Source organism: Corvus hawaiiensis, chromosome 7 (genome assembly GCF_020740725.1).
Source record: "Corvus hawaiiensis isolate bCorHaw1 chromosome 7, bCorHaw1.pri.cur, whole genome shotgun sequence".
NCBI lineage: Eukaryota > Metazoa > Chordata > Aves > Passeriformes > Corvidae > Corvus > Corvus hawaiiensis.
The window spans coordinates 9,903,788-9,919,569 of NC_063219.1; the positions used below are offsets into that span (position 1 = coordinate 9,903,788).

General features: G+C 42.6%; 1 protein-coding gene across 1 annotated transcript in view; it reads right to left on the reverse strand.

Annotated features, from left to right (window-relative positions):
• The window catches only part of TMEFF2 (transmembrane protein with EGF like and two follistatin like domains 2), a 125,554-nt gene that overhangs the window by 50,896 nt on the left and 58,876 nt on the right, over positions 1 to 15,782 (reverse strand). The window contains exon 5 of the mRNA XM_048309739.1: positions 1,849 to 1,945. Coding sequence (XP_048165696.1) covers positions 1,849 to 1,945 — 97 coding nt within the window. The remainder of the gene's footprint in view (positions 1 to 1,848; positions 1,946 to 15,782) is intronic.

Consider the following 15,782-nt stretch of genomic DNA (forward strand, 5'->3'; position numbering starts at 1 on the left):
AAATCGGCTTTCCTGCCTCCTAACAGTTTGTCTGGGAGCATCTTCCCAGCACCAGCCCTTCCCTGCTCCTGCCCCAAGAAGCACCTTCCCCTGCAGAAAGAGTGCCAGTCAGTAAAGACAGAGCACCTCAGCTCCTGCCATCATTATGCTGCTCCGTAAAAGCCAAGTTGTTTCAAAGGGGAGGAATTAGATTGTGCAAAAGCTGCAGTGGGAACACTGGGGTAAGTTGGATCAGGCAGTTTTACCAAGCTATTTCTGGAAAAAAATAAACACTGCTACTCAGTGCTTATGATTAATAATGTTATCTTGTAGCTAATTTTATTCCTTGCCCCTCTCTTCTCCTGCCTTCCAATTTGGAAGCACACTTAATTATGAAAACATGAGCACCAGACTGTGAATTTTGATATATTAATTTCACCACGGTTTTGTTTCTACACTGCGCCACCAAAGCTCTCAAGGACAACCAGTCAAGGAGACAATGAAAATCATAACACCTGGGGTAATTTTCTTAAGCAAAGTCAACATTAGGCAATTTCTTACTCACAAATTTCATTACATTACTGAAACCTATAACCATGATGCACCTTGCTCCTGTTTTTCAACACCACAATTTCCTTTGATGACTGGAGCCAGAGCAAGGACTCGGTGGTTTGTTTTCTTGGGGCTTTTTAAGAACTAGAACCGGAGATTACTGATTACTAAGAGGCTGGCAAGACAAGACCAAAATGAACACAGTGGATAACCATGACCATATTCCTGAGCTTCTTCACGGAACAGAACTGTTCCTAATTCCAAGCCTGGCCAAGGGTGCACGGATTCCTTGCCTGGGCGGGGTCACAGCTGCCCAACACTGGGCCCAGCTCTCACGTTCACCATTCATTTATTGACTCCTCTCTGCTCCATTCTCATTCTCCACGTTAGAGCTCTGTTTTATTGACCTCACTGTTTTATTGACATCTCACTGCCTGGTCTGTGCATCCATTCTTTAGCTACCACTAGCCCATAGCTCCAGAAGCACCATCCAGACAACAGCTCTAATGTTTGCATGGTTATTTTGTTGTCTCTCAAAATATGGTTTAATTACTTAGAGGGAAACATGAGGCATGGCACTAGGGCAGTGTTAGAAATATAGCTCTGTGAATAGTGACCTTTTTGATCTATTGGCTGTTCCAAAATCACAATGAAATTATTAGCTCACAGTTGGCTTAATATAAGTTTCCATATTTCCTAGGCAAAATGAAAAATAAAAGTCTGAGTTGATAGAATTATTTCCCCGCAGCTTATGTAATTAAAGTTTAAAATAGCAAAAAAATCTGAATAATTTTGTAACCCCTTTTAAAAAAATAAAAATTAAAAACATTTCCATTGAGAAAATGTCTAAACGTATACTCTCATTTTTTCAAGCAATTGAGGGCAAGGTTTTCAACTTCAGCAAGCTAGGGAAAAGAGAGACAGATTTCCCAGCACTTCTAATGCCACACATGAATTAACATGATGATAATACTAATGATACTTTTTAACTGGAAAAGCTTTAGGTCAATTATTTTTCCCAATTCTATTTTTACTGAAGTATGAAGCTGTAAAACCCCAGATGGAATAACATAAGTTATAATGGCAACAAAATGGATAACTGTGTTTCTAAACTTGGTCTAAACTATGCATGTTCCAAAATTATAAACCAGAGTGTTCTACACATTTTTTTCAGAGTAATAACCACCTCAGTCACTTTGAGATGAAGCTCTGGGTGCAGAAAATTGAGTATCTAACATTTGTAATGCTTTCTAAACCACAGTACCTTTAAATAATACAACATTCATTAAAATAGAAGAGTAGAGCAAATTACTGTACCAAACATCCTCTGCATCTTCGTCACACTCTGCCCCAAACTGGCAAATGTCACAGGTCGATGTCTCTTTTTGATTGGTTTCACCTGAGCCTTCATTGACTGTTTGATGGAAAGCAGAAGAATGTATATTAGTAAAGACAGCACTGTAGCAAAGCACTTCTCTCTCTCTAGAAAAATCTATTCACTGCATCAGCTTAATGTGCTGCTCACAAAGCCGACGGCTGGCCAACAGTGCTCCTGAGCGGGCCAACGCAGAGATTTCCATGCTGGCCTGTGATAAATCCCCTCAATTACAGAGCTAAAAGGAAAACCAGAGAAAAACCCTTCCTTTTCTCTCTCCCCTTATACAATGACCCCTTCAAGCTGCAGCCCAGGAAGGTCATGTCCCCACTGAGCCTCACTGCTTTGTTCCCTGGGAAAATGATGGAGGGGCACTGATAGCATCGCATGCTGCGTCGTGTCCTTACCCATGAAGGCCTTGAGATGGCCCCAAGGGGATGCTTTCCTCGAAAATGTTTTGAAATTACCTGCCATGTGGTGCAATCTAGTCCACTCCAAAGGCAAAACATTTTTCTCTGCAGAAGCACAGCTATGAGCCCCAAGGACTAGTTATCTCTGGCAGGAAAGATTTAGTGCTGTCCAGAGGAGAGGACAATCTCCAGCACAGGTTAAATTTGAAACCTGGGAAAGTCAATGCTGATGTCTGCAATTGTGTAAGGTTTGTACCTGGCCCTTAAGTCAAAAATAAGAAGGGTCTAAAGGGAAAATAAAAATATGGGTGTAAGAGGACTGAGAAAAAATACTGATGGCTGAGTATTGAAAGACGGAAAGAGACCACTAAGGTAGGCACCAAGAAGAGAGTTTGTTAAAAGACCCAAAGGAAACATTATCTATGTTTCTACTGAAGTGTATAAACACCCTTTGATATCTTTTGAAAGACACCACTCTCCAGCAAGACACTGTACCGAGTGATATCATTCTGCCAGTTGCAGAGTTATTAAACCAACGCAGACTTTAAGCATCAATCTGCTCTGACTGATGTTGTTATCTGCACTAACAGCCTCTGCAGTGTCATCTCTCTTGCACTTGGAGTCAGCACCGTGGTGCAGGCTTCTGCACACCTGGGTGCAGGGTTCTGCACACCTGGGTGCAACCCACCAAAGCTGGTGCACACGTTGACGTGTGTTGGTAGCCCCAGTGACATCCACTGGACAAATTATCTGCCTGATGTACATCCAGGTGGTTACCAGAGGCTTTTGTGTCAGAGTGTTCTGACTTTGAATAAGCTGCTTTTATTATTTACTCAAAAAAGGACAAGAATCCCAGACTTTCACAAAGCTGTTCAAGGAGAAAGGGCTTTTGCCCCTTGAAGAGCAAGTGTGACTCCAATGCCTGTTTTTCAACAAACTTGTTTCCCTATCCTGGACAAGTTATGTCTCTGCCATGCTTCCCACTATGTGATAACAGGAATAATGTAATTTCCTACCAAGAGAGAATGTGGAAACAAGTATATTAAAATATTGTGATATACTTAGATACTACAGTGACAGAAATCACAGAAATACCAAAGGTAGATGACTTATCTAAAATGCGTTTTTCCTAAGCCTTAATATAGTTGAAGGAAGTGTTGGTATTTTTAGGTATGGACTATGCTGCATTAATTTCCTATCAGTCATGCTTGAATTTAGACTATATTAAACTGAAAAAAAATCACCTATGAAAAGCATTCTGATTATCTGATTATGCCAAAAGGAAAAAAAAAGAGAGTTTTGCTCTATTTGTACTAACTTGCTCACCTTTATATCCTTAAAATTCATGTAACAAAAACCGAAGGGGAAACCAGGAAAAACACACTCTGGATTTTTGTTCTACTGCATCGTCAGGCTTTACAGGGAGGGTCTGAGCTGTGGTTTTTCTGTCTCCTAAAATGACTGAGAAACTCTGTAGGCTCACATGTTATAAAAGCCAATGTACAATGGGGGACAAGGTGTCCAAGCACCACATCCTCACACCAGCAGCATCTCCAAGTGCTGCCTGTGTGATTCTGGCCCCACATCACCACGCCACTCATGACCCTCCCCACCTCCCTGCAGCTGCACCCATGCCTGCAATGTTGCATTTACATTTTAAATATAGAAATCTCTTTTATTGAGGAGATAACTTTGACAGCCAGCTGTGGCAGGGGATTTCCAGTGGTTAAGATACTACGCAGGGCATGTAATGAGTGACGAGGGGACCTATGGGCAGAAGACTTCTTACAACAGCCAAGCATTCCTCACCTATCGGAAATATGACAATTGCTCCAGTTCAGGAGGGTGAGAATGTATACTTTATGGAATGGAGCTTTAATTTCTTTATTTTGTTATTCTGCAAATCGCTTCCCATGCATTTCCTTTTAATTTAAAACATATGCCCTGCTTTCTTCCTCCCTGTAATGTTTCTATTCGTAACTGTCCAGCACGTGTCGTTTGACCGGGGACCTCACACGGCTCTACATCACAGAATAAGTGAAACTGCTACTTAAGCCATTAAAAAAGGCCTTTGAAAGACTGAGCACATTGAAGAGAAGTAACTGATTTAGAGAAGATCATCCACACTACGGCACATTGCAGTTCTGAATATCTACTTGAAATAGGTCACTCCTTCATATTTTTCTGAAGAAGCTCTGTGACCAGCTTTCCATAGTCAATGTGCATGTTGTCATTAAATGTGCAAATGTGCAGCAGTCCTTACTAAAAAAGACAGCTGTTCATCTGTTTATGCTCCTTCTGTTGTCAGTAACACAGATAATATTATTCTTTACATTTCTTAAAGGTGTGTTTTCTCTCCCTACACAAACATACCCACTGGCATATGCACCCACACCCAGAACTGACACACACAGGGCTTGTTTTCTCCATGCTGTGCAGATAAGTGCTTTGATAAATCAGACATCTTACAACGAGTTATTTTCCCAATATATCCTGCTGCTTTCTAGCTTGAGGACTAGTGGATACTTATTTTCTAAGGTGACTCTTTTTTCCTTTTTTCCCCTCACTGCACTTGCTGATTTGCACTTCTTTCCTAACCCAACTGAAAAAAATTGTTAGCAAAAATAATCTAGCTTCTGGATTCCTCTTCTACAAAGGAGAATGATTCTTCTCCTCATGCATGTTAGGTAGTTCTCATATTGGCAACTGTTGAGGTTTTAACAGCAAGGCCCTGCAGGGACATAGTAGGGCTCCAGGGAGGTTAATCACTGAAGCCCACCACTTACTACTCACACAACTGAGAAGTGTTAAGCTGCAAAATTCTTATTTGTATTAGCAAGATTATCAACTTTGAGAGTCCAAAGAAATGTGCTAACAAGGTTTAGGAGGTCACTAACATTATCTGAAAGTCACTTCAGAGACTACGTCAATCTCCTAAGCAATATAAATTCTCAGCTGTGAAGGCACTACACACAATTTACAGAGTCAATGGACTGTGGTAACCACAACAGCTCCTGTTTTAATCGTTTGGTCCATCTCTGGCATTCTCACAGCACTCAGATCAGATAACTGTGATTTCAAGAATATCTGTATTGTTTGCAGCTCCCGCAAGAAAGAAACCATTTCTGAGGCATTTTACTCTGTTTCCCTAGCTGAAAAAAACCAGATTGAAAGTATCATTGCTAGATTGGTCTGACCCTGTGCTTATTTCCTGTAACATCAGGAGAAACTAAAAGCCCAAAACTGCCCACTTCCACTGTAAACATCTCTAGTTTCTCTTTACACTTAATCTCTTTGATTCAAGTCTCCTGCAGGTGCTGCAACCCCAAAAAATCATGCTAGGACTTTACCCACATAGCTTCCCAGACTCATGCTCTATTAGGAGTTGAATTGGTGGTTTAGAGGTTTTAAAACATGTACATCAAAATCTCTGTGCTAGAGCTTCTGAATAACCCTTTATCAGTGTCTTGAGAAGGTGCTTGATGAGTGGCAAAGCCAGGATGGAAATAAATTCCTTGCAATTTCCAGAAAAGCAGCTCCAGTGGGATGGTTAGGAATATGCACAGCATCTTGATCTGATACACAAAGGGCCACAGGGGACACAGGGCATGCACCTTGCCCCACAGTCCAGACTGTGAAGAGGAAATGGGAGAGGAAAGAGCAGCTGATGAGCCACGAGAGTGAGAGACAATCAGGTGGCAACACTGGCCAGACACAGATCTCTGAATCTCTCTTTGCTAACATGCCTCTGAAGGTAACAGGGCAAACTCAAGAAAGCCTCAGCTAAGTTTTCACATAGCTTTGTAGGACTATTATAATAACCCTTATTCAATATATTTCAACTACACTAGAGAACAGAACAAAGAAACAATATAAAACATCACCACACACTTGACTATACAAAATATGACTATAATGAATTATGAATTATGACTACTCTGATGTAGTCTTCCTTTGATCGATGTGATCAGACACGTGCTCATCACAACCCCTGATTCTGACTAGACTCCTCATGGTGGGATACCTTTGGTACTGTTGAAAGAAAAACTTCAAAAAAGGCTTGCTCTAGCTCATCCTAACAGGATACATGCTTGTTTTCAGCTATAAAAATCTAGGTAATAACAAAAATCACATGGAGATGAGAGTTGATGGCCATTTTTGTACTGTGGAATGAAAGACAATGTGCAAATTAAAATGTAGTGGAGGAGGATGCTCTTCAGAACAGCTGAGGTGATCTTGCCACATGCTTCAGTCCTAACAGGAGTGCTCTGGGCAGGTGAGAAGGTGAGTGGATGAAGTGAGAAAGCTCTAAGCAAGCAGGGCAGAGAAGCCAGCAGAATTTACTAAATGTGTGAGAACAAGCACTACCTGCACCTCTATCAGGCGGCTAACAACACCTCACAAACTGCACCAAAAAAAGCCCAGATCCTGCAAGCAACTTCACTCTAATCAATAAGCCTTTTTTTCCTGAAAGCATTAGCTCAGTGAAAACCTGCAAAGTGAGAAAAATGAAGGGTGCGAAGCAGGGGGTCAACTCGCCAATGACTCTGCCCTCGAAACCTGGCAGAGGCTCAGAACAGCATTACAGTCAAAATGAAAGGAAAATGGCCTACAGTATTGGTAATAAATTCAAACTCTGACGTGCCTTGCTCTGCTTTACTCCTGCTGGCTGGCTCCATCTCAGTAAATACAAATTTGCCCTCTCCCACACCCATAAACACTCTGGGGAAATACCTTATTGCAGGGGAAAACAGTGTCTCCACCCAGCTCAGGAGCCAACACAGAACTTCTTAAGGAGACCTGAAATACTCTCCTTCACACCAATGTGCCTTTGATGGTTTCTCCAGAGCACCACAGGTGATTCCTTGAAACCTCCTCTCTGCTATATGGCCAGGTGACTTAAACAGCACCGGGGTGTGCCAAACCCAGGCTGGCTGCCTGAGGAATCAGATCCCCTTTCTCAGGGTTTATACTGCCTCAGGTCCCATCTTTGGATACCTTGGCCATTCTCAGCCAAGTGCTGGAAAAGGTTAATGGGATGACTTTGGCATGATGCAAATACCTAGCAGGGTTTTGGAGGATGAACTAGATGCACCCAGCCAGCTCAGATTGCTGATAAAATGTGCTCTTATCTTATTGCTGAAGACCATGTAGATAGAGCCTGGCACTGCTTTGATGCCAGTCAGACTCCATTTGCAGTATTTTTCAGCTCTCGTATTTATATTGTGACTCTCAGATTATATTTTTTTTTTCTTAAAAATCATAACCAGTGGATTATCTCAGTGTATCAGGATCTTGGCTTCCACGTATACATTTGCTTTGAAAGGTATGTCTAAGCTTTAGAGCAGTGGAGAAAAAGCTTGTGAGTATAACAATACCAGGAACTCTCACATTTACAATTTTTAAAAGCTACTTTCATAGGGCTGATTCACGATTTTTCAGTCCAACGCTGAGCCAATGCTGGAAAGGAAAGCAGCACTTCTGGAGCAGCTCACCCTTGTGCACAGCCCCGTGGTGAGCTCACCCACACCTTGTGGGTGAAGGCTGTGCTTCTGCCTGGATACAGAGTCTCATCAGAGCAAGAAAACCGCCTGGGAATGCCCTGAGTTCGGGGAATAACTAGCACAAAAATTGTTTCACACTTACTAAGCACTGCTGCTCTGTCTTTACTTTGTACCTCTTGTCTTGCTTCCTTTCATGCCTTCCTTCTCTTTCTCTTGTCACTTCTTTCGTTTTCCCACCACCACCCCTGCTTTTCCAGCGGCACTTTCCCAAACCGAGGTCCCACCCGGAGCAGCTCTGGCAGCCCTGCAGATGGGGAGGTGCTGCTGTGAGGGGAGGTGTGGGCTCATGTGCACAGCTCAACATCTTGGAAACCTCGGAACCCTTCTCCAGCTGTCACCCAACGTGGGGGCTCGAGGGTCTGCCCTGGCGAGATGGGCAGCATTCCCACCCTCTAAACCTCACTTTTTGTGGCTAAAAGTGGAGGTGATGGGCATGGTTTCACAGGAGCAGCGCTGCTCCTCTGCATGTGTCTGCCTGCAGCTCTCTCCTTTCGGCAGGCGCAGCTGGAGGTCTCTCGCAGCACCCGTGTCTGAAGCCAGGCCATGACCTCTGCGGGGACTTGTCAGCATTTGTACCACCGTGGCCAGGAGGGAACGGATTCAATTCTTACTCAAAGTGTATTTATCCTAAATAAACACCACTTGCTTGTCGCTGTCTCATGCATATTCCTGCAGCTCCCACAGTGCATTTGATAAAAAATTGAACACGATTAGTTGAGGCCAGCTTCTCCTAGCGAATATCTCTAATGGCGTTACAAAAGGAATGGCTCATTGAATAAAACCCTATTGTAAGCTTTCTGAATGATGACAAGAAACAGCTGTGGTTACTGCACCATTGTGTGGTGCCCCTACAAAATTTGATGTTTGCCTGGTGTCTGTGGGCTGCCAGCACTGCAGATTTATGAAGGTGTACGATGACCAGCACTGACAGTATTTGCCAGCGTGAGGAAGAGTAGGCTCATTTAATTTTGCCAAGAGCTTCCCCTCATAAACAGCTTTGAGTAAAAAGCCAAATAGCACATGGGGACTATTCATCTCTGCCTTGCATTAATTTAAAGAGAAATCTCACTTCCTTGGAGGAGAATTTTCAAGAAATAGATACATCTTTTTGTAAAAACATGCCTGCAATGCTGCCAAAGCTTTTTTGGCATCAGTCCCTGCTTTTATGTATTTTAATATGCACAAAAGCACAAACAAAACAACCAAGTGGACATGGCCACAGCTGGGAGCATGCAATGCCACGGGTCACCAATCAAGGCCATTATTAAAGAGCCTGGAAGGAAATTACTGTAGCCCTAATTGCAAGGACTGGAAGATTTTTCAGGATCAAGGAGAAATAATAAAAGATGGTGTCTGATTCCTCTCTCAGGTTGACTTGCCTGGCCACACTGATCATTATGCCTCAGCACTGTGTCAAGGTAGGTAGGAAGCTGCAGTCCAGGAAAGTGCCCAATATCTTAACGCTTTTCTTATTTGTCAGAAAATGGCCATCACAGGTTACCCTGAAGCAGAGTCAAGTGTGAGCTGCTTCTGGCTGGCTGGTCCTGTGTGCCAGAAAGAAGCGGATCAGGCCAGGATGGAATTCCATAGATGGAATGTATGGACTCTATACGTGCTCTAACATGGCACTTGCAAATTCCGTCAAGAAACCCTGCATTAGAGGTAGGTTCAGTTAGAGGAATACAAGGCAGCACTGCCTTCCTCTGTAGGAGGAGATGCTACAGTTGGACATAAACCACAGAAATTACCCATCTGTGCTTTCCCTGACCTCTGCCAAGAATTCACATCCCACCTGAGGTTCTGAGCACTTTCATTCACTCCAGGCAGAGAGGAACTTGCATGTGAGTTTACAGAAATTCAGTGGAAAAAAAGATTCAAACCCATGGTTTCACAAAGCCTACAATAAGCAAGTCCCAAATGGGTGATGTGACTTTCCAGGGTTTTCCACACTGAAAGGGTGCTTTTGCCAGCTTCCTACCTGGTGGAAAGATTAACAGAAGTCTTAAATGTGAACCCTTACAGCTACTCATCTTTCAAGAAAGAGAATGAAAGGAACAAAGATAAAACCTAAAAGAGCTGTCTGGCATCCACGTGGTGACTACTTCAGTTTTATCTTAAGTAGTGATCTTTGTCACTTTGCTATTGATTTAAGCCTGTGTATCCTTTTGAATATTAGTATGGCTAGCAAGATAGCAACATCATACATAAAAATGTTCTTTATTCCAGAACAGATGAAACTCCCAGTGGTAAAAGAAGATTTAGGTATCTCTGAAGATTTCTTATCGCTGTGCAACATAACTCTCTAATGGTTCAGTGCCTTGGAGGGTCATCTGAGATCACTTATCACATAAATCAAATAGGTGGCAGGCTATAAGAATGGAAGCCTATAGCAATTTCATGTCTTTGCTTGCAGACATCAAATCTATCTTTTAGGCAGACTATAGAGGAGATAATATGCCACTCCATTTAAGCCACTGAAGAAGCCCAAATCTGGGTATTAACCAATCTTAGGAAGCTGCTCCTAGTCTCGGCTGCACCACAATTATCTTGGGAAATGATGGGTTTTAATGTGGACAGCAGACACTGGTCCTGGTTTTAATTTACACTAAAGCTTCTGTAAATCACTCTGGCAATGGAAGGGAGTGCCAGAGCAAGTGAAAGTCCAATTTAGTTTATGTCCCATTTACATAATCAGCAGTGTGTAAAGTGGATCCCCTGTAAAAATGACTTGGGTCTACCTTTCACTGGATTCAACAAGAGGAGCACAGCTTTCTTCTCCCTCTCCACTTTTCTTCCATGTAATACTCCTTCCTCTTGATTTCTGTGGTGTTAATGCAGGTTACACACACACATAACAGAGCTGAGGCTGCCCTGAGGCTCCAAAGCATCAGATGTGTGCCAAACTCATTTTTAGTAGTGGGGTCTCAGAAGGGGGCCAAAACTGACAGTCAAAACCCATGTTCAGCCAGGCCGTAACCTCATGACTGCGCCGTGAGAGATGGCTCCTCAGCTGCCTCTTCCTCCACCAACCCAGTGGATCCCCAATTCCCTTTCACAGCTCCTACACCAGAATTTCATATTTCTACAGCAGCAGTCCCGGATCTGCAATTGCTACCACTGATGTGATCTTCTGAACTTTTACAACCAGGGCTCATCCCTGAGTCTGCTCCTTCCCCTGTGAGAATTCCCTTTAAAGACAAAGAGGAAAATGCATCTCAGAGATAATTGCAAAGACATCCCTGCTGACATATGTGAAGGTGTTTCTGCCTTCCTGAGGCTGTAGGTAGGTAGTCCTTGGGTCTCTGCTGCAGCTTGGGGTGCACAGGAGTGCTGGCACCTAAAGAACTTGCCAGAAGCTACGACGAGGGCAGCTGCAAAGTCTCCAAGGCTTGCTGGAGGAGATACAATATTTATGCAACATAGATCCTATCTTTTACATAACCCTACTCTTCAACAAACATGAAAACATATGGCATCAGTTAATTGCATGAAAATATTTGGTAGTAAGACAATCTTTCAGGACAAATGGGAAAAAAACCCAATCAAGCCATGTTTTTCCCTTTTCTTCCCAATATTAGTGGGCAGGTTGAGGCAGTGCATGAGTGGCACCATTACTGGCTTAAAGCACTCCTTGGCTTATGGTTTATGCAGTGGAATAGTTGTGTCCACAGCACAAAAGCCATGAGAAACACTGGCAGCACTGCTGATAACCTAAGCAGAAAGGCGGGGCAGTTCATGAAGGAGTAGCACAGCCACTCCTGCAAGGGTGGCCAGGATTTAGGAGAAGGCGCCTCCATGCACCAGGTCTCTGAATAAACAGGGGATCTGATTTTGTGCTGTCACCCAGAATTTAAATGACTGGGAGAAAAAGCCTCCCAGACCTCCACCAACAGGACAAACAGGCTGAGTGTGACACTTCGAACTCAGCCTTGAGTTTGAAGCAGCAGGAAAGCGTGGATTGGACTCCATTCACACCAGAACAATGTTGCCCTTCTGAGTATAATTTTACAGACGTGTTTATGATATAGGGAGAGCCATATGGCACAAAAGGTTTAAACATTTAATCTCACTTAGCTTCAATACACTGCATATACAGAGATTTGGAAGCCCAGCAGGAAAATGCCAGATTTCATTCTCACTTAGTCATGATTAACCTTTATGAGCTTGCTCGGAGTTTTGTCACCTGTGAAGTCACTCGGGGCAGGCAGGCTGCAAAGGCCCTGCCTTGTTGCTTTGGCCAGGGGGCCACAGCTGCTGAGCTTCAGCTCTGCAAGAGCTCTGCTGCCCAAAATGGGGGCACTCCCCTGCCCCAAATGGCAGTGCACCCTGCCCCCACCTTCCCTGAGTATGCAAAGTGCAAAAGGGACTACAGGGAACAAATGACCTGGAGGGACTCTTGCCTTTCTCCTCCTGCAGCTGGGCCTCCTTGCATCGCTGAGTTGGGTCCAGTTGAGAGCAGCCTTACCCCAGCAGACAGGCACAAGGCAAACAGCTGATACACACCACACTTTGCAAATATGCTCTTTCTCATTAATACTGATTCCCACACACAAACACTTTAGCTATATTCACTGATTGCATTACCATTGCAGAAGTGTAATTAACAAATTAAAAGGGAGGACTGTGATTCAGTTTAATTTGGGGAAAATCTTTAAATAAATAAAATAAAAAAAAGGAGCCTGATGAGTCTGATGTCTGAGGATCGTTACCCTCTGCTATTTGCTTTAATTTCTTGGACATGCTCTAAGAGCAATGCTTTCCTCAAAACAAACATGTCCTGAGTATGCTGCAGTAGTGGCTACACGATACTTAGAGAAGCAACAATGACAAAAACCCCAAAGAAATGAAAAAAATCCTGACAGATGCTGAACCAGATACAAGATTGCAAATGAAGGTGTATCATCATGGAGAGAGAAAGGGGGGAAATGCCAGCTGGAAGGTGGTCAGATGGATCTGAGCCTGACAGCTTATTCACCAAAACTTATGAAAAGAAACAAAGAACATGCACACCACCTGCCCACAAATATTTGTGGATGGAGGGAAGGCAGAAAACCCCCTGTACTTGCTGTCCAGATCCTTGCATGATAAAATAAAGCAGTTCCACCAAGTAAATCAGTATTTGTGAGAGCAGTCAAAACTCCTCAGCCAAAGTCAGTCTGAATTTCTCTCCGAACACCAACTGAGCACACCTGGAAGAATGGCTGTGAAATGATACATACTGCCCCTCACATTTCCTACAGAAAACACCTTTCAGGTGATCTAATATTATGAGAAACCATAATCATTAAGGATTGATCATGCTAATATAATTTTCTGGATGGCTTATTAACCTACTAAGACATGTTTTTCTCTACTTCCCTTCATTAGCGACAGCAATAATTAGGTAAGGACAGAGTAGCAAAATTGATCATATGCTACTGCCGAAGGGGACAGAGAATGTATCATGGACATTCAGCATAATGTTCTCCAAACTCGAGATGCATTAATTTTATTTAGTGCCACAGCTATTTTCTGCCTTTGATAGAAGGAATCCGTTAATGCAGATATTGCATAAAAGGAGCTTATTTTTCTTGTTTTCCAAAATGGAATTTTCTTTTTCCTTTAAAGTTCCTAGCACAAAATGAGATGAGACAGGAAAACATCCCCCTCTCAAGTCGTCCTCTCCTTATTTCAGTCTCCTCATGAAAGCAGCACTTTGAAAGCGGAGCAGCTGCAGAGCCCTGGCTGGGAAGCAAGGGAGTGAGTTATACTGTCCCCTCCCGGGCAATAACCCCAGAGCTCCGGCAGACCTGCAGCATGAACTTTCCCCCACCATCCCACTGACGTGGCAAGCGCCTGTAAACCCAAGAGTGACAAAGGCATCACAGCCATGGTGAATTTTTAGGTCTTTTTAAAAAATGTGAGCAACTGGCTTTCCCTGAGCTCTCCCCCATGTGAGCAAGAGGCAGCTTTCTGTAGATAAATGCATTATAGGGAGCTGACAAGGGTTGACTTTACAAACTTGGCACTCTGATGGCATCCTGTACGAACAGGGAAAGGGAGGATCTGCCAAAGCGAGAGCCAGACATAGCATAAAAAGCATCAACCCAGCATATTGACCTTATTTAAGTCCAAACAGCATAACACTAGAATACTTGATGCAAAAATGTCATAAATATTCTTTATTCTACATGCACATTAATGTTTTCTTTAAATATGCAATTCACTTGATATCTGCAATCCTCCTTCTTCAGATGCAAAATCCAAAATAATGATTATATCAGTCATTGCTTAATACATTCAACTGTGGCCCTGATTTTCATGCATGAATGGTCATTTACATATCATTACCCATCATGCCATCCACTCAGATTTTTCTTTCTAAACAGAGCAATACATTTAAAGTTGTCATTTTTAAACAAAAATGCTTAAAAAAGGGACTTTCATTTCTCGTTATCTTATCTGTGCTCTTAGCAGCTAATAGACCGGAATATTAAAATGGAAAATTCTCAGTGTGTGTGACAACTGCCACAGTGAGAAGATCTCAGAGAAGAGGTAATTATCAAGGGATTTTTCTCAAATTTGGAAACACAGATAAATATGAACAGAAAAGCCGAAGCAAACCGACCAGAAGCAAAACAGTAATTATAGTACATTCTTCTATTTTCCTAACACAAGTCCTTGTTAGGGGCAAAGCTGGTTCCACGTTACCAAAATCACTGTGGACATGAGGTGCAGTTAGAAGCTTTACATGAATAAATTACAGTTTTTCAATTAATTTTGCCCATGCTCACATAGAGGAAGGATTTTTCCCCGCCCCCCTCCTCCTGCTACTTTTAAAGTAATTTTCTGCTATGTTTAATTAGGAAATTTCTCTACAGAAGGGAATGTGATAGAAGATTAATTCTCTATTTTCTCACCCACTGTGTCAGTAGACTCAAGTGGACACTGTAAACCCCAGTTAAATACGACGAGGATGATCAAGCACGGAGCTCCTTTTGAGAGGTCGCGTCTGCAGACCGTGGATCTCATTTCAAAACAATAGAAATGAGTTAGGAAATGGTGTCTCTCCGTGGTGCAGTGCCACAGAGGAGCGATTTCAAGTGCTCTGTGGTGTGAGGGTTCACCATGCCAGCTGAGAGGGTTTGCTATCATGGCTAATGACACCAAGCGACAAATGGCATTGCCACAACTGCTGATAGCTTGGGTCTGCTTCTCCCCTTCACCACTAATAACTATTCCTCCCATCCTATTTTACATCTTTTATGCCAAGTATGAAACAGCAGTTTAACAATAAATAATGAAATATTCGCTGGTGGGCAATATAGTAAAGTTTGTTGTTTTTTTTTTTAAGGGGAGAGATAAAGGGTGCAAACTGTATTTGTTTTTAATGAACAATGAAGGGAACGAGCTATTTACCCTCAGGACATAAAACCCCATGAATGGTCGGTTGCTGCCAATGCTGACTAAATATCGGGTTAAAGCTTTTAAAAATTGAAATCCAAGGCAAGAGTAAGAACAATTACTTAGAGGAAACTCAGACCCACAAGATGCAGAAACATGCAAGATACTACCCTTTGATGAAGAGGGTAAGCAGTTTTCTCAGAAGCTTTAGCAGTGAAGTGGCTGAACACCAAAACAGAGAAAGCATGAATGATTTAGAGGAGAAAACACAGACATATAGCCTAGTAGAGACCGAGAGCTTTGTGCATTGATTAACCAGGACCAGATTGTTATAATCCAATAGAAGTTGCCAGTACAAACCTCCTGGGGACAGGAAAGGTCAAAACAGGACAATTGGCAGAGAAAGTGAGTAATGCAGAAGAAATTTAGAAACTTCAATTCCAGTTTTATTCTGAGCTTAAAAAAAATAAATCAGTATTTTGGCTAGTCCAATGCCTATTTATTTCCTCACATTTTCAC